General features: G+C 51.7%; 1 protein-coding gene across 2 annotated transcripts in view; it reads left to right on the plus strand.

Moving 5' to 3' along the window:
• The window catches only part of ALK (ALK receptor tyrosine kinase), a 735,395-nt gene that overhangs the window by 678,461 nt on the left and 32,360 nt on the right, over positions 1-24,574 (plus strand). Inside the window, exons 13-19 of one of the 2 annotated variants that reach the window (XM_070798938.1) lie at positions 12,628-12,778; positions 17,065-17,196; positions 17,962-18,106; positions 20,666-20,848; positions 22,057-22,155; positions 22,633-22,785; positions 24,242-24,346. In XM_070798938.1, coding sequence (XP_070655039.1) covers positions 12,628-12,778; positions 17,065-17,196; positions 17,962-18,106; positions 20,666-20,848; positions 22,057-22,155; positions 22,633-22,785; positions 24,242-24,346 — 968 coding nt within the window. Of the gene's footprint in view, positions 1-12,627; positions 12,779-17,064; positions 17,197-17,961; positions 18,107-20,665; positions 20,849-22,056; positions 22,156-22,632; positions 22,786-24,241; positions 24,347-24,574 lie in introns of those variants that run through there. The other variant, XM_070798939.1, reaches the window with a different exon arrangement.

The following is a 24,574-nucleotide window of genomic DNA, read 5'->3' on the forward strand; positions in this document are numbered from 1 at the left end:
TTTACAAAGGAGGAAACTGAAGCTCAGAGTCAGGAGCCTCCCCACAGCCACGGGGTCCAGAAATTGCCTCCAGGCCCAGACTTCTGAGGCCCAGCCAGTGGAGGCTCCTTGCACAGAACATGGCTGGGCTGAGTAAACAGGAAGCATAATTGTGCCATTGTTCATGCAAATGCCCCCTCCCCTCCCCAGAGGGGAGTGGGAAATGAGCTGCTTCCCTTCCTGCAGCCCCAACCCCACCCCCATACAGCCTCAGCCCCCAGGGAAGGAAAGGAGCTTCTCAGGTTGCCCTGTTTTATGTGCAGTCCCACCCCCTGGGACCTCGTGTAAATGCATTCTGGGGAAACCCTAAGTGCTTTTTAAATGACATTCTGGGCAGGAATGCAATAACAAGGTTTGGCTGCAATGAGATTAGCAGCTCCAGGTCCCACAAATCCCCAGTAAATGGCCAAAGACATCCGGCTACCCCTGCTCCTACCACACTGAGCAGGCCGGGCCTCCCTTCCTGCCTGGGCGATTTTCCAGAGGTCACCACTGTCCTAGAGAGAAGAGGATGCATGTCTGTTGAGGACCCACTAGGTATTTCTCTTCCTTGTAACAATGAGGTAGATGTCATTATTATTGTTCTTATCTGTATTCCCTTGTTTCCATATGAAGAAACTGGAGTCAGGAAGTTAAGCAACAGATCTAAGGCCGCATGTATGTGTGTGCATGCATATGTGCTAAGTCACTTCAGTCGTGTCTGACTGTTTGTAAGAGTCGAACTGTAGCCCACCAGCTCCTCTGTCCATGAGATTCTCCTGGCAAGAATACTGGAGTGGATTGTCATTTCCTTCTCCAGGGGATCTCCCTGACCCAGAGATCTCACCCTCATCTCTTACGTCTCCTGCATTGGCAAGTGGGTTCTTTACAACTGGTGCCACCTGAGAAGCTCCCCTAAGGCCCCCCTAAAAAGGCCCTCAGTGACAAAGATGGAATTTGAACCAAGGACCCTCAGGCTCAAAGTCTTTGTGTTCCCTACATTAAAACTCACATCTGGAGTCTGAGACACAAGAAACAGGAAATGGGGGCAGGGGGATCCATAGGACCCACGCAGCACCCACCTCCCGGAAGCCTCCAGAAATGAGAGCCTGGGAGGGGAGGCCCCACTGCCTGAAGGGAGACTGGCCAGCCCAGCACTTGATGTAAATCCCCACATATGAAAAGCAACATGAGGAAGGCGGCAGAGGACTGGCAAGGCAGACAGAGACCTCAACAGTTACCTCCAGCAAGACCTGCTGGCCCATCCTTGCCCAGGGCGACTCCCAAGTTAGACTGGCTCAAAGTCCCCTGAGACTTACAGAGGTCCTCTAAGGCTGTGTTTCCCCTGAGACAGGGTGAATCAGACCCACTTCCAAACTTGGGCAGGTCACTGAATCCCTTGAGACTCTGTTTTCCCATCTGTTAAAGGTGAGGGTTGGGAGTTGCTGACACCTGTCCAGCTGGTTGCAAAGATCATGTACAAGTATGTCACACGTGTCCTGCACGTGATAGGTGCTGCCCAGCCCAACATCTGCAAGAAATCTGCTGGAGTAACCATGGTGTCAGGCAGTGGCCAGACAGCATTTCCAGAACAATAGTAGTTTCCAACTTCTGTGCTTCCAAGGACTTTTTTCTGGTTTTTTGAAAGATTATGCCTGCCAAACTACACTTATTAAATAATAATTAATTCATTTCCCCATTTTTTAGTAATCACAGCCATGTCTAAGTCTAGCCAGGTTTCTGATCTACGTGAATTGCCACAATATCACCACCCTGTGTTGCTATACTGCTAAGTCACTTCAGTCGTGTTCGACTCTGTGCGACCCCAGAGACGGCAGCCTACCAGGCTCCCCCGTCCCTGGGATTCTCCAGGCAAGAACATTGAAGTGGGTTGCCATTTCCTTCTCCAATGCATGAAAGTGAAAAGTGAAAGGGAAGTTGCTCAGTTGTGTCCAACCCTAAGCGACCCTATGGACTGCAGCCCACCAGGCTCCTCCATCCATGGGATTTTCCAGGCAAGAGTACTGGAGTGGGGTGCCATTGCCTTCTCCGGTGTTGCTATAAGCCCAGCCCAAATGGGAGAACTGTTTCCATTTCTCTCTTTGGAATGTTGAGACTAGCTAGCTCGAAGCCCCTAGCACTGCCTACTGCACACTTACCAGAAGCACACACAGGAGCTGTTTTTCTGTTGAAGCAAGACACTGAAATGTCCACGTTGCTAAAGGGGACTTTTTTGAACTGGCCTGAGAAGCACCATATCAATACGAAAGAATCAAACCCCAAAATGTTTGGTTTGGGTTTTGTTGTTGCTGTTGATTCCTTGTTTTTTAACCCAACAAAGGCTGTTACAGATATTCTTGACCCTCATCTAATTCTTGACCCTCATCTAATCCTTGACCTTAGATGAGGCTTGAAACTTGGACAATAATGTCTGTTGGTCACATAATGTCGCATCAAAGAAGCAGACCATTTAATGATGTGCTATAAATCATTACAGCATGTCAAAGTGCTATGCGTGCATGCATGCTTAGTCGCTTCAGTCGTGTCTGACTCTTTGCAACCCATGGACTATATAGTCCACCAGGCTCCTCTGTCCATGGAATTTTCCAGGCAAGAATACTGGAGTGGTTTGCCATTTCCTCCTCCAGGGGATCTTCACAACCCAGGGACTGAACTTGTGTCTCCTGCTTTGGCAGGTAGATTCTCTACCCACTGAGCCCCCTGGGAGGCCCCAAAGTCAGAATATCCAGGTTGAGGGATCAGGCACCTTTTTTCTGGAAGATATTTTCTCCATAGTAACTAGTACTAATCCTCATTTAGTAAGTACAGTTCATCTGGTGACACAAACAGGACACACAGAAGACAGATGTGATCAAAGGTTCTTGAGAACTGAAAGGTTGGGAGCATTCCTTAGGGAGTCCATCTATTCCTGGAAGAGTGTGGCACTCAGCTAGTGCTGTCTGACTGCAGCCTGAGACCCGGCACTACCTATTGATCGGAGAGGTTAAGGAAAAGAAACTACTACTTCCCAAGCACCTACTGTCTGCCAAGGTGGGGCATCATTGTCTGAGGCTTCCTCAGGGATGTGTACAGGTGAAAGCACCCCCACTCTTTGTTTGTAATTAATTTGTATTGAAGTATAGTTATGTACAATGTTGGTTAGTTTCTACTGTATAGCACAGTGAATCAGTTATACCTTTATCTGCTCTTTTTTAGATCCTTTTCCCATGTAGGTCATTACAGAGTATTGGGTAGAGCTCCCTGTGCTGTATAGTAGGTTCTTGTGTATGTGTGTTAGTCGCTCAGTCGAATCCAACCATTTACAACCCCGTGGACTGCAGCCCACCAGGATCCTCTATCCATGGAATTCTCCAGGCAAGAATTCAGGAGTGGGTAGCCATTTCCTCCTCCAGGCGATCTCCCCAACCCAGGGATCAAACCCAAGTCTCCTGCACTGCAGGCGGATTCTTACCATCTAAGCTACCAGGGAAGCCCAGGTTCTTATTAGTTACCTATTTTATATCGTTCTGAAAGCCCCCCCACACACACAGATGCACGCACGTGCGTGCATGCGCACACACACACAAGCTGTACTGTCCTGAGCTTCCCTTTCCCCTAGATTTTCTACTTTCTCTGTCAAAACAGGAGAGGGGTCCACACCTGCTCTCCTCCTGCTTTGCAAATCTCAGAGAACCATACTAAGCACCTATTAGGACACTGTGCCTGACACCTAAGTATATGGAGGGTACAAGATGCAGTCTCTGCCTCCAAAGGAGCCCCAGCCAATGGTGGATGTAGGAACAAAGCATTTCCGTGTGATGTACAAATGCCACACCGGAGGTTTTCACACCGCCCTGCATCAGAGGCCAGGGGAAGGGCCTGAGTTCACGGGTAGCTTCCACGAGGAGACAGAAGCCTGAGTTTCAGTCTTGAAGGTGACAGAGTTGTCTATGAATAAGAGGGGAGGGCTTTCCTAGTGGAAAGAGCTCCTGGGGGAGCCGGGGCCTGCAGGAGCTGAGGCAAGACCTGGCCCTGAGACTGGAGCCTCACCTCCCAAACGCATCTTGCTCCTTCTGGTGATGGTGTGATGAGGAGAGAAACAAGCAGGGAGGCAGGAGAGGAGAGGGAAGGCTGTTGAGGTCATCTAGGCAAGAGTCAAGTGGAGCTAGACCACGGCAGGGGAAACATGGCGAGAGGGGTTGATACGTTTGGGAGGCAGAGTCAGCGTGACTGGAGGACTGAGTGGATGGGGGATAGGGGAGCAGACGATACCAGGAGGACAGTGAATCAGAGGCTGAGGAAGCCAGGACAGTGAGTGACACCTCCTGTCCCAAGAAGCCTGACTGGGAAGGACAGGCAAGGATAACAGGGAGGGGGGCACCTTCCCTGGTAGCTCAGATGGTAAAGCATCTGCCTGCAATGCGGGAGACCTGGGTTCGATACCTGGGTCGGGAAGATCCCCTGGAGAAGGAAATGGCAACCCACTCCAGTATTCTTGCTTGGAAAATCCCATGGACTGAGGAGCCTGGTAGGCTACAGTCCATGGGGTCGCAAATAGTCGGACACGACTAAGCAACTTCACTTTTCCAGTTTGGTTCTGAGTGCCTGTGGGGGTGGGTGACCGAGGTAGGTCAGAGCGTGAGCATGGACTGTGGGTTGTGCTGGGCCAAGAGTCTCAGCCTCACTGTGAAATGGAGGCACGTGCCCAGCTCTGAGGTATTTAGTAGGATTCCATGTATGACACACCTGTGCTGGGGCAGCCACACGCCAGAGGTGTTGGCTAGCCAGCCTCTGGCTCTTCCTGACTTTTTCCCGTCTTCATCTTTCTCTCCCTTCCCCCAGCCCACCTGCCTGTCTTCCTTCCTTACTACTTCTCCAGGGTTCCACATCCTTCCCAGCCCTCCTCCTCCCCCAGCTTCACACACACACACACACACAAACACACACACACACACATATGCATGCACACACAGATTGTCCATAAAATCATTTGTCTCATTTGTCAAGCAAGGCCCACAGCTCCTGACAGCTGCTCTCACACGGTTCGCTTGTTTCTCAGACATAGCGTGCAGGAGGTCCCAGATTGCAGCTGCAGCCAGCCAAGCCCGCCCACAGACTTGGCCGCAGCTGTTCCTGATGGCCTCTGTCCCTGACACTCATTTCCTCACCTGGCTCCAGAGACCAGCGAGTGCAGCTGGATCACACCATTATTCAGATCCACCCGCAGCCATGAAGCACCTACTGCGTGCTCGGCTCTGAGCCAGGGAAAGGGTGGGGGTGGTGTCCACTTGTCTGTCTGGAGCCGCAGACCTTGTAGAGAGGACAGAGCCTCTGGTCTTTACAAAGACTGCAGAGCAGAAAAGTTCAATAACAGTTCACAATGCCAGGACAGTTCTAGACAAGCGTAGAGGAGAGTTGTAGGCATAACTCCTTGCCAGGGTAATTGTGCAGATGGCCATCGCCCTAGGGAGCATAGAGCAGGGCAAGTCAGAATGTGGGCCTGGGGGGTGCATGGAGCGAAGATCCATGAGCCACTGGCAGAATGAAGCTTGGGTTCTACCTCCGATACAGTGTGTGACCTTGGAAGTGTGCCTTCCCTCTGCTTTAGGGCCTCATCTGCAAAGGAGGGGTGAGAGGGAGAGGTCACTGAGGTCTCTTCTAGCTCTCGTACTCCTGGGTCAGGAAGGCGGTAAGGAACACGAGTGGACAATGGGTCTTGCTCATCGGTGCAAAACTGGAATGGAACAGGGACAGCCTCTACTGCTGACCTGGGTGTCACCTGATGGCTTGCAGGACCCATCTGGGTCATCTGACTATACAAATGAACAGAGACCTCGTGCTGCCAAAGCCCTGCGCACATCCAGCGTCTCCGAACACATCCAGCATCTCCGCGCTCTCACAGCACCCCAGAGGCTGGATGGATACACAGGTGGACCTTACTGTTCTGATTTCCCAGAGGAGGAAACCAAGCCTCAGAAGACAGAGGGACTTGCCCGAAGTCCAGCTAGGTATTAAAGGCAGAGCCCAGATCAGGTGTAGGAGAGAAATGAGGTGTCCCTGCTTCTCCAAGTGGGGTCCCCTCGCTCCCTCCCCTCCACCGTCCCTGGCAGCCCCGTGCCGCACACCAGCTGCGCTCTCCTTTCAGGCTCCAGCAGACAGCCACTTTGATTTGCTGCTAATTCTTTATTTAAAAAAGATTCACAACTCAATTACATCAGGTAACAATAGCTCACAGTCAATAATACAAAACGCAAACCCAATAAACATTCATTCTGACCAGGGGACATGGATTTAGATGAAGAAAAACAAAAAAATTACAGCATCAGCTCGTTGAGAACAGTATCCTGTAATTTCCAGTAAATTGGAATCACGGCGAGTCGTTTTCCCCACTTGAGTGGCAGGTATATTAATTTGTTGGCATTTGTCAACCATCAAAATAAGCTGTTTACAAGGGATGGGAAGAGAGCTTCAGAGAGTCAGGCTGAGGTTATTATCCTGGCAGGAGATTGTGTACCGTGATTCATATGATTAGGGGGTCTTCAGAAGTGCCAGGGCTGGCCTGTACTCCCTGTGGAGGTAGGTCCAGGGTGAAACTGAACACCCTTGACCCTGGCCCCTTGGCCACACTCTACTCCACCTACTGCTCTGCTCTCTAGAATCCAGGGCCTCATCCAGTCACCCCCTTCTGCCTCCCGGAAGTCACTCCAAGAGAGGAGTGGACAGGCTCACCAGGGGTACATTAGAACAGTTACCATCTGTTACTCACTAGTTACCCTCCAGGGGCTGAACTAGGCCCCTTAGCATGCGTGCATGCTAAGTTGCTTCAGTCGTGTCCAACTCTTTGCGCCCCTATGGATGGTAGCTTGCCAGGCTCCTCTGTCCATGGGATTCTCCAGGTAAGAATACTGGAGTGGGTTGCCATACCCTCTTCCAGGGCATCTTCCCAACCCCAGGGATTGAACCAACGTCTGCTGTGGCTCCTGTATTGCAGGCAGATTCTTTACCACTGAGCTACCAGGGAAGCCCCAGGCCCCTTATAAGGGGCATTATCTCATGAAACTCTCACAACAACCTTTCAAGGTAAGTATTATTATCCTCCTCTTATAGATGAGGAAACTGGAGCTCAGAGAGGGTACATAACCTGCTCAAGGTCACAAAGCTGGTGGGTAACAGGGCCAGAACCAGAAGAGGGAAGCAAGGTGCCTTGAACACAAAAGTCCAGGAGGCTCTGGCTCTCAGGGTGACCCAAGTGCAAGGCTGGCACCTGAATAGGGGACGTCTCACTCAGATGCTGAGTGGGGGATGTCTCACCCAGCTCCTTGGGTAGGCGATGTCTCACTCAGCACTCGGGTGGGGGATGTCCCACCCAGCTCCTGGCCATGAGGGACAGAGCTGGATCTAGATCCAGAGTTCCAAAGAACAGCAAGGAGAGATAAGAAGTCCTCCTTCAATGAACAGCACATAAAACTAGAAGAAAACAGCAGAAGGGGAAAGACTAGAGATTTCTTTAGGAAAATTGGAAATACCAAGGGAACGTTTCGTCCAAAGATGGGCACAATAAAGGACAGAAATGGTAGAGATCTAGTAGATGCCGAAGAGATCAAGAAGAGATGGAAAGAATAACTGTACAAAATAACATGGAATAACCGTCCAAAAAAGATCTTAATGATCTGGATTAGTATGATGCTGTGGTCAGTCACCCAGAGCCAGACATTCTGGAGAGTGAAGTCAAGTGGACTTTAGGAAGCACTGCTGTTAATAAAGCTAGTGGATGCAATGGGATTCCAGTAGAGCTATTCAAAACCCTAAAGGATGATGCCATCAAGGTGTTACATTCAATATGTCAGCAAATCTGGAAGACCCAGGAGTGGCCACAGGACTGGAAAAGGTCAATCTTCATCCCAATTCCCTAGAAGGGCAGTACTAAAGAATGTTCTAACCATCAGACAATTGCCTTCATCTCCCATGCTAATAACGTCATGCTCAAAATCTTGCATGCTAAGGCTTCAGCATTGTGCAAACTGAGAACTTTCAGATCTCCAAGCTGGGTTTTGAAAAGGAAGAGGAACCAGAGATCAAATTGCCAACATTCACTGGATCATAGAGAAAGCTAGGGAATTCCAAAAAAAAATCTACCCCTATTTCATCAACTATGCTAAAGCTTTTGACTGTGTGAATCATAACAAACTGTGGAAAGTTCTTAAAGAAATGGGAATACCAGACCATCTTACCTGTCTCCTGAGAAACTTGTATGCAGGTCAAGAGGCAACAGTTAGAGCCCTGTATGGAACAACTGATTGGTTCAAGATTGAGAAAGGAGTACGACAGGGCTGTCTGCTGTCACCCTGTTTGTTTAACCTATACACTGAGCACATCATGAGAAATGCCAGGCTGGATGAATTACAAGCTGGAATCAAGATAGGTGGGAGAAACATCAACAACTTCAGATATGCAGATGATACCACTCTAATGGCAGAAAGCAAAGAGGAACTAAAGAGACTCTTGGTGAGGGTGAAGGAGGAGAGTGAAAGAGTTGACTTAAGACTACATATTTAAAAAAGTAAGATCATGGCATCTGGTCCCATTACTTCATGTCAAATAGAAGGGGAGAAGGTAGAAGTAATGACATATTTCCTCTTCTTGGGCTCTAAAATCACTGTGGATGGTGACTGTAGCCATGAAATCAGAAGACAGTTGTTTCTTGGCAGGAAATCTATGACAAACCTAGACAACATGTTGAAAAGCAGAGACATTACTCTGCCAACAAAGGTCCTTACAGTTGAGGCTATGGTCTTCCCAGGGGTCACATATGGTTGTGAGAGTTGGACCATCAAGAAGGCTGCTGCTGCTGCTGCTAAGTCACTTCAGTCGTGTCTGACTCTGCGAGACCCTATGGACAGCAGCCCACCAGGCTCCTCTGTCCACAGGATTCTCTAGGCAAGAATACTGGAGTGGGTTGCTAGTTCCTTCTCCCTCAAGAAGGCTGAACATTGAAGAATTGATGCTTTTGAACTGTGGTATTGGAGAAGACTCTTGAGAGTCCCTTGGATTGCAAGGAGATCAAAGCAGTCAATCCTAAAGGAAATCAGTCCTGAATATTCACTGGAAGGACTGATGCTGAAGCTGAAGCTCCAATACTTTGGCCACCTGATGAGAAGAGCTGACTCATTATAAGACCCTGATCCTGGGGAAAATTGAAGGCAGGAGAAGGGGTCGACAGAGGATGAGATGGTTGGATGGCATCACCGACTCAATGGACATGAGTTTGAGCAAAGCTCCAGGAGATGGTGAAGGACAGGAGAGGCTGGCAGGCAGCAGTCCATGGAGTCACAGAGAGGGACACGACTGGGTGACTGAACAACAGCAACAACTGTCTGCACCAGCCTGTGCTTTTTTCACTGTGGTTCAGCCACCTGGAAGAGATGGGCCTTGTAGTAGCTAGAAGCTTCCAAGGGAGTGAAGCTCAGTGGTGGAATTCCGGGCCTCACCAGACTGACCAGAGGGGCACTATCACCCCTACAAGTGGTCCCAGCAGGTAGCTGCCTCTTCCCTGTGTCTAGATGTTAGTCCAGGTGGAAACGTGGGGCTGAGGCCATCACACAGGAAAGCCAAGTCCAGCTGCTGACACCTGGGTGCCAAGCTCCCCCATGTCCCCAGCCCAGAGTCCCCCCTACCTTGCACTTGGCAGCAGTTTGCCGTCTTTTCAAATCCACTACTTACCCTCATGAGGGCAGGGGTCCTTCTCCTCATTTTCTCCTTGGCCAGGGGAAGCTGAGGCTCCGATAGTTGAACCAAGTTGTCCCAAGTCACACAGCCAACAGAGTGCCCAGATATGACTCAGAACTCAGGGCTTTTTCCATCTACTTCTCTGCCAAGAACTAGGTCAAGACCCAGATGGGGCTGGAGTTCAGACTTGGTTGGGGGTAGGAGAAATAGGAAAGAAGGCTTGAGGGGTGGGAAGTGTCAGGAACAAACAACATCTAAAATATAATGCTTTGGCTAAATTTAAACATGTGAGAGAGTTCAGAATGATTCATAATACATGCAGATTGATGCAAATGACTATGCAAATGAGGCAGAGGGAAGAGAAGGGTACAGCTCACCTCTCAACCATAGCAGGAGTGGGCAGAGCAAGGACTCCCTCTTGGGCAGCAGTCTTCCAAGCAAACCTCACCTTCAAAATGACTTTCTGAGGCAATGTGCCAAGGCCCCAGGGCCCTGGACAGATGTGGCCAGTACACGTCCACGTCACTATCTCCACACTCGACCGGGTCTCTGCAACGCCCACCACACCCAACCCCTGGCCCGAGTCTGCCTTCTCTGAGCTAAATGATTCTGCTGCTTTCCTTTCACCAATGAGCCTTCCTTTTTCCTCAGCCTTTTTAACCGCCCTCATCACCTCTCTGTTTCTAATGGGTTGGAACCGAGGGTTTGGCAGACAATTTGAGTGAGTCAGGATAGGCCAGTCGCTTCTCAGACCATATAACCCGCAGCAGCATGCTGGAGGGCAGATGGCCTCCATGAGGGGAAGTGTGGAGCTTTAGACCAGGGTTTGCATGGTCCAGTGAATCCCTCTGTTCCTTGGTTTCCTCATCTGTCAAATGAGATCGCTAACAGCTCCTGTGTATGGCTTTTGGCTGTTGGATTCGGGGGTTGAGGAGGATGCCATATGCATTCACGCCTAGCATATGGTCAGGAATCGGCCCTACTTCCCTCTGTAGACCTCCCAGCCCCCTCTTCCCTACCCCAGCCCCCTGACTTTTCTCCCTTTTCATTTCTGCTCACACAAGCCTGACTGCTACCCTCCACCTCTTTCTGCTTGTCTGAGAGTCCTACCCATCCTTCATCTCCATCACAAAGCAGACCTCAAACGCACACCCCGCACCCCCCCAAAAGCAGCCAGGACCCCAGCACTGCTGCCGCCATGCCTGTCATTGTCGTCCGCCCCTCCTGGGCCCCGGGCACCTGACAGCCCCGATTTGCACAGAGAGCTGCCGCTTTCTCAGAGCTTCACACCATTATCTCCTCCTGACGTTGACCTCCCCATGCCCCTGTACGTTTGGAGAGGAATAAATGGTTCTTCCTTGACAAGGGAAGAATCTGGGACCCTGAGGGGACACACATGGTCCACTCTGGGCGTGGAGGCCCAGAGCCCTTCGGTGCTTCCACTTTGCCTCCCCTGTCTCAGCACTCCCACAGGGAGATTTCTCTGGTCATAACTCTATCTCCCCAGTTTCTTTGTAAGCCCCTAGAGGGCCTGGAGCCCGTCTCCCATCTCCTTTTAGGCACACACCCTACACCAATGTGCAACGAGCTCGCAGGGGAGCTGGCCCTGGAGACAGAATGATGGGCTCAACTCTCCTTCACTCTCTACGGAGATCTTGGCTTCTAAACTGCCACGTCAGCCATCACCTGGCCCAGCAGCCTTGTCTCTGCAGAACAGGCCTGAGTTCTGCCTTAGGACAGCCCCCAGGAGCCCCCTCCCATGCTGGGAACACAAGACATTCCTAGAACTAAAGGTGGAGAAGCCACCACGTGTGCATGTGAACAAAATCACCTTGCAGCTCTCCCTCAAAGCTTTTCATAAAAGACCTTGGGTCTGAATATGCAGGGACTCGAAAGCCCCCAGACCCCTCTCCCTGGCAGCCAGTCTCTGGGGAGGTACGTGTAGTGGGCACAGGAACTGTCTCCATGGCACGCTGCTCTTCTCATACAGTTCACCATTTGCGTTCTTTGTCTCCCATCCTTGCTTGACTTCATCTCAACAGCCTCAGAGGTAGCAGGAATACCCCTGCATCCCCACACTCTGGTTTTATTTTCATCACGATTGGTTGTTTGTTTTCTGCACACACATGGCTCCAGAAGGAGTTACTGGCGAGATGGGAATAAACAGTCTGTGCTCGTAAACACCACTCTCCTCAGTCATTCCATGTGGGACTCCTTGTGTCTAGAGCCTGTGGGGAGACTTTAAAACTTTGTACCAAGTCAATTACTGCTACTCCCATCAGTAAGAATAATAACAAATACTCCGTGAGTGCTTCTTATGTGCCAGCCACAATTCTGAGACGTGACCTCATTGCTTTACCCTTCACCACACACATGGGCTAGAAGGTAGGTTTTTCTCATCCCCATTTTATCGATGAGGAGCAGGAACGTTCAGGAACACTTTATAGATGAAGAACAGGAAAGCTGCTTGTCTAAGGTGGACCACATGAGTCCTTTGATCTTCGACAGGGAGAGAAATCCATAATAGGAAACTCCAGGTATCTGGGACACCGTCACTGCAACACCCCACCTTAATGCAGACTCTCCCTGTCTTGTCTTCTCTGTCTCCCTCTTCCTCCTCCCTCTCCTTCTCTTGTACCCCTTACTAGTTCTTTATCCTCCTAGCTCTGTGAATGAGGCGATTTCCTGTCCCTCTCTGAACTTGACAGCCCTCTCCTGACAGTAGACAGAGGACCCTCCTTGCTGACCTCGTGGGCTGATGCAGGGGCCAGCCCTCCAGCGCGAGGGCAGTGTGCTCAGCCTGCTGGGAGCTGTGGGGTGGGCAAGAAGGGAGTCGGTCCTCACACCCCATGGCAGGAGCCCATGCGCTCTGTCCTGTTGCAGCATCTCCGGCTATGGGGCGGCTGGCGGGAAAGGTGGGAAGAACACCATGATGCGGTCCCACGGCGTGTCTGTGCTGGGCATCTTCAACCTGGAGAAGGACGACACGTTGTACATCCTGGTCGGGCAGCAAGGGGAAGACGCCTGCCCCAGCGTAAGTACCCAGAGTGGGAGTTTCTCCTCCACCTTCCCCAGGACCCAGGCAGGTCCCTCAGGGACACCAACGCCAGACACACCCCATCAGGGAGCTCTTGTTCAAAAACGGCAGGACTCACCCCTTGTTCTGCCTGCAAATGCTCCTCCCTTTCCAGTGCCTAAGAAAGTGGGTGGTGTGGCTTTGGGCGCTGCACATCCGTATGAGGATGGAGGCTGAGGCATGGGTTTCATGAGCAGTCCTTAAAACTGAAGTCCTGAGTTCTGCTGAAATGGGCAAACGGTTGTTTCTCTCAGCACAAGTGTGAGTCAAAGCCCCCTTTCTAAGCTTTCTTGCAAGGGCATAGTTTTTTTTAGCCGTATCATTATAAACAGGAAAATGCCAGACCAAACATGTCTTATTCAGCTCGAAATCACAGACTCATAGCCAATATATGTATATAAAACCACAGAAAAAGTTCTGAAGGACACAGACAATGGTGGTTGCTTCTGGAGCGGGGACTAGAGTTGAGGATACTTTGTCCATAATGTCTGATATTGTTAGAAAAAGAATGCATTCACATATTATTTGTGTGATTAATTTTTTTAAGTTTTCTTAAGCATAGAATCAGAGCTGGAATATCATGTAATCCACTTCCCCCAACCCCATTTCACAGATGAGAAAGTGGAGACCACGGAGGTGAAAGGACTTGTCCAGAGTCACTCATAATGCTCACAGAGACTCTGCCTCCTGTTTCTGATGCCCCGGATGTGCTGGGGTTTCAGTTTTTACCCCCTTTCTCCCTTATCCTCTTATAGCATACCACCCTAGACTAGCTAGGGTGTCATCCTCTCCAGCCCGAAACAGCCCTTCCTTCTGGTTCCTGATCCCACTGGGGTGTCCACACTGAGCGCTCCAAGGGCAACACTTAAGAAAGCCAGTAGTGATCTAAGGTGACCAGCAGGGGGAGACAGTGAGAACTAACAAAGCTGCAGCCATGCCTCTGGCCTGTGCTGGAGGCGGCAAGACGCAGCAGTGCTGGCTATTCCACATGGGAACTCAGCGCTCCACAGGGCGTCTCCACACTGGGCAGGCCACACCCTCATCTGATGGTGAACTTCTGCACCGGGCGAGGTCGGGGCAGGGATCCAGCTTCTGGGACCAGGACACAGGGCTCCTTCTCCAGAAATTTATTCAAGAGCAGATTTGGAAGACAGAAGTGGTAACAAAGGTGATGAGTTCAATTCCACAGAATAACCTCAGGGTTCCTAAGAATCAGGTGTCAGGCTGGGAGCCAGGGGTAAAGTACAGGGTCCCACCCCCAACCCCACACGAAGCAGCAGGAGTAAGCTTCACAGGTGCAGCCTCGTGCCTGAGAAACGCGTGGACCCTTTTATTTAGCAGCTATAATCAAGACTTTCCAACCTGATATAATATATTAAGTCATTAAATTACAAGCTGCTGTAATTTTCACAGGAATTTATTGAGTGCTAATGTAATTCTTTCATCTAAGCAAAAAGATTGCATTCACTTCTGTAAGGGACTTTTATTTGATTGGATCGTAATCAGTTATGTCTTTTCACAAGACTTCATCCTTCTTTTTTAATTCAGTTGTAATCTACTTGTTCCTCTGGATTGCTGCATTTTATCATTTTATTAATCAATCTGAAAGTGTTAGTCACTCAGTCGCATCTGACTCTTTGCAACCCCATGGTCTGTCATGGAATTCTCCACGCAAGAATACTGAAGAGGTTTGCCATTCCCTTCTCCAGGGGACCTTCCTGATCCAGGGATCGAACCCAGGTCTCCTGCATTACAGGCAGATCCTTCACTGTCTGAGCCACGAGGGAAGCCCCATTAATCAATCTACTTGCTCTTAGACTTTGAGGATATGCCGGACAAGTTTCAGAGAAGCCAGGGACAGAGGATAGCCTTCTCTTCTGATCGGGTTGGGCATAGCATGGGCTTGGGGAAAGGAAGTAGTCTTCCCAGTAGCTCCAGACCTCCGCTCCCCCCAGGGGCCCATTTGAGTAAGGGAGAAAACCTTGTACAAGCACCACCTCAATCTCTGGTCCTCCCAAGGCTGAAAAATGGTGTGTAGAGAGGATCTTCTAGAGAATGAAGTGGACCCTAAGAATTAAACTTCAGGTTTTGGCAATTCTACTGGTGCTGCATGGAGTGGCTCTTCCTGTGTGCCTGGCCAACCAGAGCCTGGAATGGGCTCCAGCTGCTGGAACCCCGCCTCCCATCCCACACACACATTCCTCAGTCCCGATCCTGTGCACAGTAGGTTGTTTAGCAGCATCCCTGCCCTCTACACCCTGTTGAGCAGCATCCCTGGCCAGTATCATCCATCAGAAATTACAATCAAAAATGCCCCCAGACATTTCCAAACATCTCCAGGACAGCAAAACCATCGGTCTAAAAGTCAGTTCCCACCACTCCCATCACTCCTGAGGCAAATATTGTGAGGAGTCAGCCCACACTCACCCAGCTCCTAAGTCTTTCAAATGTATTCAGGACCTCGCAGAGGTCAGAAAAAGAAAGCAAATCATGGAAAAGTGATCTCTTCCAAATGCTGCTGTGGGCCCAGCAAGCTGCAGACTGAGACTCAAATCAAGGGGTCACCTCACCCAGGGCAGTGAGGCATGGCCATGAGTCTGGGCTCTAGGAAACCAAAAGGCTGTCCTTCAGCCCAGTTGCTTCCTCCGGCGATCTCCAGCCATCTGCAAGTTCTGCTCAGAAGAGGGCCTCCCCAAGGGGTGGGGGCCCCCACTGCTGCCGGACAAAGGACAAGAGGAAAAGGAGCAGGGCAGAGGGACAGACCTTCTTTAGCACCCTGGGCAGCTCCCCAATTTATGGAGGAGGCAGATCCAGCAGATGGGCCAGCAAATCTCCAGTCAGGAAGCTAGACTGGACCCTGAACTCTGCTCTGCTCTGCCCGGCTGGCAGCACACATTTCCATCCCCTGTCCCTGGCTCTGCCCACAGGGAATGCCCCCAGCATCTCAGGGCCTCCCCCTGGTGGCAGTTAGCAGGGTTTCCTTCCAGCAGACTCCATGCCACTCTGCCCCCACCCCAGCCCTGACCAGCACTGCACGTACATAGGAGAAATGTCAGCTGTCTACAATAGCAATTCACAGCCTTCCAAGCACACTAAATCCACTCTAGAAAATATCAAATTATTTCCATCATTAAATCCAAAATGCCATAAAACAAATTGCATCTCAGCTGTTTATCTGGAAATTTCTCTAGTACTCATTCCCGGCACCCCTGAGTGCTTTAGCGTAAGGAGTGGCTCAAGATGAATTGCCATGTCCACTGGCTGGTTACCCAGCCACATTTGATGAAAATTTGATGTTTTATTGGCCTTTTTTCTATTAAGTGAAAGAAAATTTGTTTTCCTCTGAGGTCAGACCAATGTGTGGTGAGTTCATCTCAGCTGATGTGACCTACAAGCATAGTAGCTCTTCTTGAAACCCCACCCTCTTTGTTCAGGGATTCCAGGATTCTGGGTCACAGGCATTTCCAGCATGTCCCCAGAGACTCCCAGATGCCCAGGTCTGCATCAGGTGGAATAAAATCCAAGTTTGGCTACCCACTGTTTTGTTTTTTTTTTTTTTCTCTTTACATGATGCTTCAAACTGCAACTTCTCAAAAAACCTCAATGGCTTCTCGCTGCTTAGAGAATGAAGTCCTTCTCTGTATTTGAGGCTTCTGGCCATGATCTGACTGTTTGGTTTAGCCTCCTCTACCCACTCCCATTTGGACTCCCTCCAGCCCTGTCTTACCTCATGGGGCCTTTGTCATCCCCTCTTCAGAATTCACAGGGTCCTAACAAGTCGTCCTGGACCACCTCTCTGTCCTAAGATGGATTTTTCTGAGCTGAAGAAACTCCTTACACGTTTCCCCCAAATACCCCCACTTAGCGCCTTCCCTCTGAGTTCCTGCTGATCTCCTCCCCTGCAATGTCATAACTTTCTCCCATTCTCAGTGTTTAAAAAGCTCTACATCCTGCAAGGCCCAACTGAATGCCACCTCCCCCAGGCAGTCCTCCATGCTCAGCAGTCCAGCAACAAAGCTTCACTCTCCCTCCTCAACTTCCCGTGCATTTTCTGTCTAAGAGGTCCCTGTAGTCCTTCTCCAATATTTCCCAGAGTGACAGTTATCCATGTGTATTTTTTGTCTCCTCAACTCGACCATAAGCTATCTGAGAGATGGTCAGACCCTATGTTTTAGTATAGAAGGTCTGTCTGCTGGGAGGCGGAGGACCCTGGGCACAAACCTGAGGTATTTTTGTTTCTCCAGACAAACCGATTAATCCAGAAAGTCTGCATTGGAGAAAACAACGTGATAGAAGAAGAAATCCGCGTGAACAAAAGCGTGCACGAGTGGGCAGGAGGGGGCGGAGGAGGGGGAGGAGCCACCTACGTGTTTAAGGTGAGGTCTGTGCGCCATTTCCCAGGGCAGGTGCCTTCTCTGCATCCTGGCTTTGAATCCTCAGGACAAACCAAGGAACCACACACCTTGGGTGCTCTTAGCTCCATTTAAAGTTGAGGAAGTGGAGACCCATAGGGATATAAGCTTCCCTGTCTGTCCAGGAAAGGGCAGGCCCTTCTCATGCTGATGTCCCAGCCCGATTTCACTAGGCAGGCCTTCATCATCCTGCTTCAGAGCCCCAGAGGGTCCCACTGTGCCTTCTTGTGTCCTCAGTTGGACTTTTCTGATATCATCAAAGATAGACAAAGATTTCCTGTTGGGTCCTCCTGCAGGGCCAGCGGTGCTGAGGGCTTAATCTTGAAGTTGTGTGGTCAAAGCAGAGAGCCCTGCATGCAGAGGAAGGAGAGAAAAGAGACCTGCCCTGAGCACCAACTCCCAGATCCCTGAGGCTCGAGAAGCGCTTCAGGAAAGGGGTGGTATAAACAGCCCCAAAGAATGATCCTCGCCTCCCAGTGTTCATAGACATTTATATCTCCTGATGCTTTTGCTTCATTTACGAACTTGGACTGATACAGGAGCTGGGGGTTGAAGGGGACAGAAGAGCTCATGGGCTCTTGTAACATGAGATGGGAGCCCTCGGACCACCGAGATGTCACCCACTACCCAGCAGACACTCAGACATGTTTAAGCATTTAAATGGCTCAGGGGTCTCCAGGGTGGGAGCCCTGCTCAGCTTCTCAATCTCTGAATGTCTCTCCCCGGCAGATGAAGGATGGCGTGCCGGTGCCTCTGATCATTGCAGCCGGCGGTGGTGGCAGGGCCTATGGGGCCAAGACAGACACATTCCACCCAGAGAGACTGGAGAATAACTCCTCAGTCCTAGGGCTGAACGGCAATTCTGGAGCTGCAGGTAAATCTCTGCAAGCCCAGCCTCTCCCAGAATGGTCCCCGAGGACTGTGTGAGCGTCACCTTGGCTGGGCACCATCACACACCTGTGGGCACTTTAGTTGTGGGCCCTTGAGATGCTGGGAGCTCTGGATATTGGTACTGGGATCAAAAGAGGAAAGACAGGTCATACCTTGGGAATCCAGAGGCCGTCTTGCTGGTGTGGGGTTTGGACTTGCAGAAGGTCATTGACAAAATGAGGCAGGAGGCAGCGTTCTGACTGCCAACCCAACCCTCCCTGGGATTTATCAAATGCAACCAGATATGAGCAGATGGAAGAGATCTGAGTGGGGTCAGCCTCCCAGGTCCCTGTGGTTTGTTTGTACTTCCAGGCCCTGGGCTGCCAGCTCACACACTCCTCACATGGAAAGAAAATCTCTGTCCATGGTAGGGCTGTCTGCCTCCTTAGTGAGAGCCAGTCACACAGAGATGGGGACAGGCTCTGAAGGAGATGTGAATTCCCTAATTCCTCTGAAGTCAACCATTCATCTTTGAGTGTTCTTTTCTCCACACTCAGACCGAGGGAGGATTTTTGAAGGCATTTAGAGATTTGAGCTTAATTAAAATAAATACTCAAACTTTCTCTTCAACTGAGAGATGGCTAGAGAAAGAGGAGGGAGAAACAGTCATTGTGTCCACAGCGAGGGATTACCCCAGTGATATTTACAGCGCCCCTTATGTCAGTCAGCATTTAATAAATTACGAAACATTTCCACATCTATCATGCATGTTCTTTTCAAAACAGTCCTGTAGGGTTTTCCAGACATATTATTTTCATTTTACAGAAGTGTCAAGAAGCTCATTGAAAGTTGTAGGGGTTTTTTTTCCCTCAGGATGACCAAACAGTTTCATACTTAATCCATTTTTTAAAACGCTGTTGTTGATGTGTTTTTACTTTCACGCCCATTGTTTTCTTTTCCACACATTTGCTTGAAGGCTGGGACGTGCAGGATGCAAGGGTAGGGTGCTGGGGGGCAGACTTGGTTTCAGGCTCATCTCATCCTAATTTATTAAGTTCATGGCCCCACGTAGCCAGCAGAGCCCGATTCCCGCTAATGAAGCTGAGGGGGCCTTCCCCCCACCACGTGACATAGACAAGAGCCTCGACAGGCCCACACCCACTCTCCGGCTGGCAGAGGGAGGCCAGATTCTTGAAGTCCTGCTGCTTCCAGAACTGGCAGATGGTCCCCATGACTTGCCCAGGGCTCTGGTTATCCCTGTTCTATACCCAAGCTTATTCGTGACCTTGACCTCATTTCCTGAAACCTGTCTCCCTCTTGCTCGCACCAGAGTCAGCCCTGTCTGCAGCTTCCCCCCACCTACACGTTCCTCTGCTGCCCTCTCTGGGTCCAGAAGAACCTTGGCCAGGAGTTCTCCCGAAGAACTGAGCCGTGTCCAGGCAGATTAACCCTTACGGTCCCAGCAGACGCAGGCACTGTTATTTCTCTAGGTTCCCGCCCTCGACCTTCTGCTGGAGCAGAAAGGGTTTTGGAGTCTCTGGGAGTAAACTGCCTCATGAAATGTCATATGAAACAATAGGGGGAGACAAAGTGGGGATCCTGGGGTTTCAAGGGTCTCTGGAGAGATGTATTACGGTCTGCCTGTGGCCTTAAGATAAAGCTGCAATCAAGCTAGCTCTGTACAGACCCTTTGCAAGAGTTCAGAGCAGGCCCAGGCGTAGGGAAGCACAGCTCCAGCTGCTGCCCCTGTAGCCAGAGCATCACCGCCTCTGACTCCAGCCCTCTTTGCTCTTGACCTTAGAGCAACTTAGACGCCGCTGGCAAGACCCTGCCTGGGCTTTGGGGTGTGAGGCCTTCTGCATGAGTGTGTGTCTCACAGATGTCCAACGATCCCTCCACCTGGTGGCTTATAAAACATCTCACACACTCCCCTTCTCCTTTGATCCTAACATCCACCCCATAAGGCGAGTCTCGTTATCTCCAAGTTACAGGTGAGGAAACCAAGGCTCAGCCTAGGGAAGCTCTTGCCTAGTAAACAATTATAGCCCTTTGGGTTATCTGGTGCCTAATCCAGGATTGCTGCTACGAATTTCACTGCTGTGACCTTGGTGGGGTGTTGACAGTTGGTCCTTGTTCTTGTTGGGATGAGAAGTAGTTAACCACATGAAGGCCAGGAGCTTCAGGAGTTGGCAGGCCCAGAGGGAAGGCAGAGGAACAGATTTAGTCGTCATGCCGCCTGTCCCCCCCACCACCCCCGTCCCTTAATGAGCACAGTTTGGGGTTTTGAGCCAGAGGCCTGACAGGAAGCAGGGGTACACGGCCCGCTTCCATCTGGACATGCACAGCTGTGGCCAGAGCAGGTCTCCCTCCAGCAAAGGGCAGATGCCTGGTTTTCTAGCCGTGGACTCTGAAGGCCCCAGGCCCCACTGAAGACAAACCCCCTGGGTGCTGCATAGGGACAAGCACCCCTGGAAGACAGAAGTCCTGCATTCTTTTCCAGACCCAGCAGCCGCCCGAACCAGCCGGAATCCTTACTTAGGTGTTTCTCTGTCTCTGCCTACAGGTGGTGGAGGTGGCTGGAGTGATAACACTTCCTTGCTCTGGTCTGGAAAATCTTTACTGGAAGGTGCCACCGGAGGACATTCCTGCCCCCAGGCCATGAAGAAGTGGGGGTGGGAGACAAGAGGGGGTTTCGGAGGGGGTGGAGGGGGGTGCTCCTCCGGTGGAGGAGGCGGAGGATATATAGGTAAAGATGATTCGTGTTCAAGGTGTCACTCCCTCCCCTCTTAGTCCTAGGCACCTCCCTCCCCTGTCCTCTCCCCAGCCCTCGCCTGCCCGCCCCTGGCCCGCCCCACGTGTGGACTGTGATGTGACCATGCACGCCTTCCTCCCAGCCTGCCAAACGAGCCAGAGGTAGGGTGTTGGCTCCCGAGCCAGCATCCTGCCTCAAGGTTTTGGCAGGACAGCATCAAGATCCCATTGACTCTTGATCTCCCCAAAGCTGATGATAAAGGGGCCTTGGCTTCCCAGGCTCCTCTCTGAGCCACCCCCAAGGACGCATGAGAACCCTGGAGGCCAGACTCCTCCCTTTGGATGGCCTGCCCACAGTCCTTGCCAAGCCAGCTCCCCGAGGGCCTGTTTTGCAGCTTCTGGCCTCAGGGACTCCCTACTTTCCCTTCCCTACCCCAGCCCACCAGCTTCCAGAAGGGGCACCATTCCCCATACTGATGGGGGCTACTCCTGAGAGCAGCCATGGGCAATCCCAGCCCAGCCCTTCAGCACGCAGCTGGCCCCTGGCCCTGGCTCTCCTCTGGGCTTTGGAGCAGAGCAGAAGAGCCTTCTGAAGCTGAGAGGCTGGGAGATGATGGCTCCAGCGCCCCCTAGATTAGGAAACGATGCATGCACGCGCTGTGATGTACTGTCTGTGTTTTGCTTTAAGGCTGTGTGTAAGATGTTTGTGTTAACCAGATGCTCTTCTTTTCCAAGCCCTGGGTGGGTGGGAGGAGCCCAAGGCGGGGAGCCCAAAGATAACCCAAGCCCCGCTGAAAGGAGGGACAGGAGCCTAAAGGCACAGGGGCCCATCCCCCTGCCCCAACCCTCACTGGATGGGACAGGAGCACCACCCCCCAGGCAGTCCTGGAAGAGGGGCCAAGGGGCCAACCCAGCCTGGGGAGACTAGAACTTTTCTGACTCTTGATCACATGGACTGCTTCCTGGGAGAGCCCAGCAGAGCAGCAGAGGAGACTGTGGCCCTGGAGGAGACAGTGGCCCACGCACCCAGAAGCTACAGAACCGAGCCCCAACTGCATCCTGTGTGCCATGAGCTCCCTTCCCTCCCACCGCCCCGCCCTCAAGGCCCCTCCCTGACCCTGCTGCTCACCCCGCTGATGCGCACGTGTATCCAGACTTAGGCACCCACCTCTCTGCGTTAAACTCTTCTCTGGTTTGCCACAGGTGGCAATGCAGCCTCAAACAATGACCCCGAGATGGACGGGGAGGACGGGGTTTCCTTCATCAACCCACTGGGCATCCTGTACACCCCGGCTTTAAAAGGTACACCCTCTGCCAAGTAGCAGAGCCCGCTTCCCTGGGCCAGTGCTCCCTCCCTCTCAGCTGAAACCCCAGGGCTACTCAATGAGTCCAGGACACACAGGTGTGATCGTGGGTCCCTTGCAGGCAAGTCTTCCTAGTGGTCGCCTCGCCAAGTTTTCTGGAAATCAGGATGCGTGGTCTGATACGTTCACAAAAGAAGACTGACTCCAGGCAGGTCAGCTCTAGGTAAATGCAACAGTAATGGGCCCTGTGCCTGTGGCAGCCAATCTAAGGGTCCTTCATGTGGACCCTCCCGCCTGCCTACAGGTCCTCTGAGTTTTGCTCACCAGATGCATCAGGGGCTTGCCTGCACAGGCGGTGCTTCCAGTGGCAGTGGGATGTAGGAACAGGGACCGGCAGCTGGAGATGAAGCGCAGAGCCCGGGGTGGGGTGCAGGGTGGCCTCCGCCTGAGGCTGACCCTTCCTCATTGTCACCAGTGATGGAGGGCCACGGGGAAGTGAACATTAAGCATTACCTAAACTGCAGCCACTGCGAGGTAGACGAGTGCCACATGGACCCCGAGAGCCACAAGATCATCTGCTTCTGCGACCACGGGACCGTGCTGGCTGAGGATGGCGTCTCCTGCATTGGTAAGGGGCTGGGCGGTGGGCGGGCACAGAGCTTGAGCCACAGCTAGTTTCCATGGTTCTGGGACACCTCAGATGCAGCTTTGTAAACTTCCTGACACTGTGTCTGCCCCCAGCATGGGTGCTCAGATGACAGGCAAAGGGACCTGTGTGCGAAAGGTGGGTCATGGCTTGGGAAGGAGTCATAAGTCACCTGGTCCCACCACTAGCCCAGGATGCGACCCCCACATCCCCACCAAGGGGCCAGCTCATCTCCACCAGACACCCCAGCACCAAGGACCTCAGTACTCCTAAGACACAGGGTCTCCCATTGGGGAGTTACGGAGCCAGACCCATTCTCCTCCCGACTTCCACCCCTAGGCTCCCTGCTTGTAGTGGCCCTTTGAACACGGCGTCTGAAGAGCATGCTGCCTTCTTCCTCCTCAAGTCTCCTCCAGATTAAATAGCCCGTTTATTTCCATCCAGTCTATGGGACACGAGTCTATGTCTCTTTCCCATCCTGTTGTTGCAGTTGTTCACATCCCTTTTGAAATGCCGTGTCCGGGACCAGGCTTGGTGCCTGGTGTGGTCAGTACCATCATGCACCCAGCTCTCCCTCCCACGCGCTGGCCCAGTGCTCTCATGGATAAAGCATCAATTCAGCCTCCAGAGTCTAACTGACAGGCACACTCTATCTTTGGGTCATACTGAGTTTGTAGTCACCTAAGGCACCTGAGGGCTGCCCTGGTGGCTCAGAGGGTAAAGCGTCTGCCTGCAATGTGGGAGACGCAGGTTCGATTCCTGGATCGGGAAGATCCCCTGGAGAAGGAAATGGCAACCCAATCCAATATTCTTGCCTGGAGAATCCCATGGATGGAGGAGCCTAGTAGGCTATAGTCCATGGGATTGCAAAGAGTCAGCACGACTGAGCGACTTCACTCACTCACTAAGGCACCTGAAGGGCTTCCCAGGCGGTGCTAGTTGTAAAGAACCCACCTGCCATTGCAGGAGACATAAGAGATGTGGGTTCGATCCCTGGGTCAGGAAGATTCCATGGAGGAGTGCATGGCAACCCTCTCCAGAATTCTTGCCTGGAGAATTCTGTGGACGGAGGAGCCTGGTGGGCTACAGTCCATAGGGTCACACAGAGTCAGACACGACTAAAGAGACTTCACACGCACACACAAGGCACCTGAATCACTTCTACAGCCCCTATTGGCTCACTTTCCATCCTCATTCTGTCATGCGCAGTTGATGTTTCAGATCAGTGTCAAGATTGTGGTATTTATCCCTGTTACATAGTGCCTCTCCACAAAAGCTGTTAAAAGTTGTAAAACCAGGATGAAACTGCTTCACGCCCTCATCCTCCGAGAAGGCTGGCAGTCCGTGGGTCCAGGGCTGGGAAGGGTCTTTCTGATGTGGGGGCAGCTCAGAGGAGAATCAATGTGGTCATCCGTGCCCCGTGGGGACTGTCTTCCAGTGTCGCCCACCCCGGAGCCCCACCTGCCACTCTCGCTGATTCTGTCCGTCGTGACCTCTGCCCTTGTAGCCGCCCTCGTCCTGGCTTTCTCTGGCATCATGATCGGTGAGTGTCCCAGAGCCCCAGCACTTCCTGAGCAGGGCAGGGAAGGAAGATCTGGCAGAATAGAGTGGCATCTCAGGCTGTGCCATCTCAGGCTGAAGGGTCATTCTGGGCGGTGGTAATGAAGACAGCCCAAGCCAAAGCAGAAGCCCCTCTCCTGCCTCCAGCACATTCCTGGCTCCTAGGAGCCCTGATTCTGAACCTCAGCCCTGTGTAGAGCCTGCTGGCTGC

This window comes from Bos indicus, chromosome 11, assembly GCF_029378745.1.
Source record: "Bos indicus isolate NIAB-ARS_2022 breed Sahiwal x Tharparkar chromosome 11, NIAB-ARS_B.indTharparkar_mat_pri_1.0, whole genome shotgun sequence".
Lineage (NCBI taxonomy): Eukaryota > Metazoa > Chordata > Mammalia > Artiodactyla > Bovidae > Bos > Bos indicus.